The sequence below is a fragment of the Otolemur garnettii genome, unplaced genomic scaffold, assembly GCF_000181295.1.
Source record: "Otolemur garnettii isolate 467f Iridium unplaced genomic scaffold, OtoGar3 scaffold00127, whole genome shotgun sequence".
NCBI classification, from domain to species: domain Eukaryota; kingdom Metazoa; phylum Chordata; class Mammalia; order Primates; family Galagidae; genus Otolemur; species Otolemur garnettii.
The window spans coordinates 3,529,876-3,534,681 of record NW_003852522.1 but is presented as its reverse complement, the minus strand read 5'-3'; the positions used below and the strand labels follow the sequence as shown (position 1 = coordinate 3,534,681).

At 49.6% G+C, this 4,806-nt stretch overlaps 1 protein-coding gene across 1 annotated transcript in view; it reads right to left on the bottom strand.

Annotated features, from left to right (window-relative positions):
- Positions 1 to 4,806, bottom strand: part of KRI1 (KRI1 homolog) — a 12,344-nt gene that overhangs the window by 1,235 nt on the left and 6,303 nt on the right. Inside the window, exons 12-17 of the mRNA XM_023517999.1 lie at positions 4,665 to 4,790; positions 4,485 to 4,573; positions 4,278 to 4,401; positions 4,061 to 4,191; positions 2,143 to 2,207; positions 1,949 to 2,044 (exon numbers count right to left, since the gene is read on the bottom strand). Of these exons, the coding sequence (XP_023373767.1) occupies positions 1,949 to 2,044; positions 2,143 to 2,207; positions 4,061 to 4,191; positions 4,278 to 4,401; positions 4,485 to 4,573; positions 4,665 to 4,790 (631 nt within the window). The remainder of the gene's footprint in view (positions 1 to 1,948; positions 2,045 to 2,142; positions 2,208 to 4,060; positions 4,192 to 4,277; positions 4,402 to 4,484; positions 4,574 to 4,664; positions 4,791 to 4,806) is intronic.

Sequence of the window (4,806 nt, the reverse complement as noted above, 5' to 3'; positions counted from 1 at the left end):
TCACAGCTCACAGCAACCTCCAACTCCTGGGCTCAAGCAAGTGTCCTGCCTCAGCCTCCCAAGTAGCTGGGACCACAGGCGTCAGCCACAATGCCCAGCTATTTTTTGGTTGCAGCCATCATTGTTGTTTGGTGGGCCCGGGCTGGATTTAAACCCACCACCTTAGGTGTATGTGGCTGGCGCCTTAGCCACTTGAGCCACAGGTGTCGAGCCTGGATTTTTCTTAAGGCAGGTCTTGGGGTCTCACTCTGCTCCTCAGGCTAGAGGGCAGTGGCACAAGCATAGCTCACTGCAGCCCCAAACTCCTGGACTCAAATAACTCAGCTTTGGGCAGCATCTGTTTGCTCAGTGAGTGGGGTGCCAACCCCATGTACCAAGGGTGGCGGGTTCAAACCCGGCCCTGGCCAAACTGCAACAAAAAAGAGCTGGGCATCATGGCGGGCGCCTGTGGTCCCAGCTGCTCGGGAGGCTGAGGCAAGAGAATTGCCCAAGGAGTTGGAGGTTGCTGTGAGGTGTGATGCCATGGCAATCTGCCAAGGGCAATAAATTGAGACTCTGTCTCTTTTTTATTATTATTATTTTATTTTTATTTATTTTTTGAGGCAGAGTTTCACTTATTAATCCTTGGTAAAGTGCCGTGAAGTCACAGCTCACAGCAACCTCCAATTCCTTGGGCTTAGGCGATTCTCTTGCCTCAGCCTCCCAAGTAGCCGGGACTATAGGCGCCTGCTACAGACAATACGTGGCTATTTTTTTACTGCAGTTAGGCCAGGGCTGGGTTTGAACCCATCACTCTTGGTATATGGGGCCAGCGCCCTACTCACTGAGCCACAGGCACTGCCTGAGACTCTGTCTCTTAAAAAGAAAAAAAAATAATAAAAACTCAGCCTCCCACATAGCTGGGAATAGAGGCATGCACCACCATAGCCTACTCATTTCCTTATTTTTTTGTAGAGATAGGGTCTCACTATGTTGCCCAGTCTGGTCTCAAACTTCTGGGTTCAAGCAATACTCTTCCTTGGCCTCCCAAAGTCCTAGGATTGCAGGCATGAGCCACTCCACTTGCCCAAAGCCAGGATTTTTCTACTGAACCCAAAGGCTGGATTTGTGATACTGATAATTGTGGTATTTGTGTTTGAGCTTACACTAAGCTATTTACATAAATTAATTCAATTTAGCTTTAAAGCAACTCCATAAGCTATCACCCTTGCCTTATAGAGTGGGAAATAACAATCATAATCACGATAATAGCTAATGCCTATAGGGTATTTACTGTACCTTAATCACTTTATAGGAATTAACTCAATCCCCAACAACCTGATGAGGTAGAACCATCTTTAACTTTATCTTTTTTTTTTTAAAGACAGAGTCTTACTTTATTGCCCTTGGTAGAGTGCCGTGTTGTCACAGCCCATAGTGACCTCCAACTCCTGGGCTTAGGCGATTTTCTTGCCTCAGCCTCCTGAGTAGCTGGGACTACAGGTCCCTGTCACAACACCTGGCTATTTTTTTTTTTCCTTGGTTGCAGCCGTCATTGTTGCTTAGCGGGCCCAGGCTGGATTCGAACCCGCCACCTTAGGTGCATGTGGCTGGCGCCTTAGCCACTTGAGCCACAGGCGCTGAGCCTACCTGGCTATTTTTTGTTGTTGCAGTTTGGCTGGGGCCGGGTTTGAACCCGCCACCCTTGGTATACGGGGCCAGTGCCCTACTCACTGAACCACAGGCGCCACCCCTTTAACTTTATCTTATAGATGAAAAATTAGACCCAGAGAAGGCCAGTGACTTGCCCAAGCTATGGCCCAGGCAGGATTTGAACCCATGTCTCAGAGGAAACTCCATTCCCAAGGTCAACTAACAAGGGCCTGCCAGAGCAAATTTGGCTCTGGCAGGCTCCTGGCCCACCCTCACACCCCTCCCCCCTACCCAAGCCCGGGTCAATGATGCTTACTCTGAGCAGAGAGACTTGAAAATCTGCCTCTTTTTCCATGAGTTCTGGGCCTTCTGGCTGTAAGCTCTTTTGTCCTGCAGTTCCTCCTGCTCTGACCTGTAGGCACCCAATAGACATGCCTGTCACTGGCTGCTCTGGGAGGTGCCCATGCTTGCTGACCCCTCCTCCTAGGACATCTGGCCCAGCCCTGTCACCTGTACATGCAGGTCTTCTTCAGAGAGCACCACCGGTTCAGCTCCTTGTCATCAGCAGCAAGGATCTGTGTGGGGAAGGATGGTAATTCCCTGGCAGCCCTGACACTGAGCCTTTGTCACCTTATTGGTCAAAACAAGATGAATGCCAGCACCACCCAGCAGAGGTCACCAGATAAGAAACTGAGACTCCAGAAGGGATTTTTGTCCTAGATTACATGGCCAAGAAGCCAGCTGACTTCAGATTATGCTTAGAACCCGAAGACCCTTGACTCCTCACTTGTACACTGCTGCTCCCCAAAGCCTCATAACAGAGCAGGAATCTCTGGCAACCACCAGGTTGACTAATCTCCAGATAAGGTTCATGTTGCCAACTTATAGGCCTCAATTTCCTTATTTATGGGGTAGATATCCCCACAGAACCTACTGGAAGGTTGTTAGGAATGAGTGAATGAGGATGGTATTCAATTAATGACAGCCATTGTTACTGACCATTAAAATAGTCAAGCTGTCATTGCTGAGAGACAGTCGGTGCTCATGACTGAACAGGCACCATGCAAACAGCCACACGTTTGATTTTGCTTCTGCTCTACAGCCATGAGGTAGGAGTTGTTCTTTTTTTAGTTTCCATTTTTATTAAAGTTGTGTTTTCTAAGGACTATATTACACTTAAAGTTCAATTCAGAAGTTGTTCTTTAAGAGATGGAGTTTTACTATTATCAGGCTGGAGTGCAGTTGCACGATTATAGCTCACTGCAGCCTCAAACTCCTGGGCTCAAGAATCCCCCTGCCTCAGCCTCTAGAGTACCTGGCACTACAGGTGTGCCACAACACTCGAAATTTTCTGCAGAGAAGGGGGTCTCATTATGTTGTCCAGGCTGTCCTGAACTCCTAATCTGAAGCAGTTCTCCTGCTTTAACCTACTGTCAGGATTACAGGCATGAGCCACTGCACTCTGCCTTATTACTAACATTTTCTGAAGTTTTTTTTTGTTTGTTTTTTTGAGGCAGAGTCTCATTATGTTGCCCTCAGTATTATGCCGTGGCATCACAGCTCACAGCAACCTCAAACTCTTGGGCTTAAGTGATTCTCTTGCCTCAGCCTCTGGAGTAGCTGGGACTACAGACACCTGTCACAATGCTTAGCTGTTTTTTGGTTGGAATTGTCGTTGTTTGGCAGACCCAGGCTGGATTTGAACCTGCTAGCTCCGGTGTATGTGGCTGGTGCCCTAGCTCCTGAGCCATAGGCGCTGAGACTGTTTTTTTTTTTTTGGTGGAGACAGAGTTCTATCCTATGCCCTGAACAGAGTGCAAAGATGTCGTAGCTCACTGCAACCTCAGACTCTGGCTATGGGCATCCCACTGCCTCAGCCTCTGCAAGCCACTGGGATTACAGATGCTTGCTGCGGGTCCTGGCTGGGTTTTTCCATTTTTTTCATGAGTGGGAGTCTCACTCTTGCTCAGATAAGCCTTGAACTCCCGAGCTCAAGCAATTCTCCTGCCTCAGCCTCCCACAGTACTGGGAGTCTGGTTTTTGTTTTTTTTTAATTGAAACAGAGTCTTACTTTGTCGCCCTCGGTAGAGTGCTGTAGCATCATAGCTCATGATGACTTCAAACTCTTGGGCTGAAGTGATTCTGTTGCCTCAGTCTCCCTAGTAGCTGGGACTACAGCAGCCCGCCACAACGCCCAGCTATTTTTTTGTTTGTTTGTTTGTTTAGCAGGCCCAGGCCAAGTTCAAACCCACTAGTCCCAGAGCATGTGGCTGGCACCCTAACCTCTGAGCTATGGGCACCCAGCCTTCTATTACTACCATTTTTGAGATAACAAACAGGTTGTCATTTTATGGCATCTGTGAGGAGGCAGACAGCTCCTCTTGAATATAAGGCACCCCCAGTGTTCTCTGCCCATCCAGGGCCCCACCTCCTCAGTGCTGAGCCCAAAGTCACAGGGCACCACATTGCGGTACTTGAAGCGACAGGGCAGGTCATCGATGATGTCCTCGTAGTCCAGCCGGTAATAGTCATTCAGGTACTCCTCAAACGTCTTGTCCCCTGCACAACACAAAACCAGGCTGCCAGGGCATGCCAGGTCCTGCAAAGACCCCAGCTTACCCATAGCCCACCCACCCAGGCCTTACCAGGGTCGAACACAGGCTTTTCCTGCCCCACAGCTGCAGCGAAGTGGGACTTGCGCTTCTTCTTGCCCATCAAGGGTGCCTCACGTTTCTTCTTCTGCTGGCTGAGGTCATAGTCAGCATCCATCTGCCAGGATGCACAGGTCAGATCCAGCAGCCTTCAGGACCTTCTGAGGTTCCCTGGGATCCCTCCCAACCCATGGCACCTACATTGAAGTTGGGGTCCTCACAGTGAGGCTCCTGCTGGCTCCATGTTCCATCTTGCTCTGGTCCATCCCATGTGTCCCAGTTCCAGTCATCTGGTTCCAGAGAGGAGAGAGATGTGGGGTCTGGGCAAGACCTCAGGCAGCCCCAGCTCCCACCTGCAGCCTGGTGCCTGGCAGACCTCACCTTCAATCCCTTCCTCCTCCTCAAATTGTGGCTTCTCCTCCTCTGCGGTGCGATAGTACTCATCACCAAAGCATTTCTGCAGGGTCACAGCTGGGCTCAGCACCTGTGATGCCGATGACTCCCCTCCTTTTTTTTTTTTTTT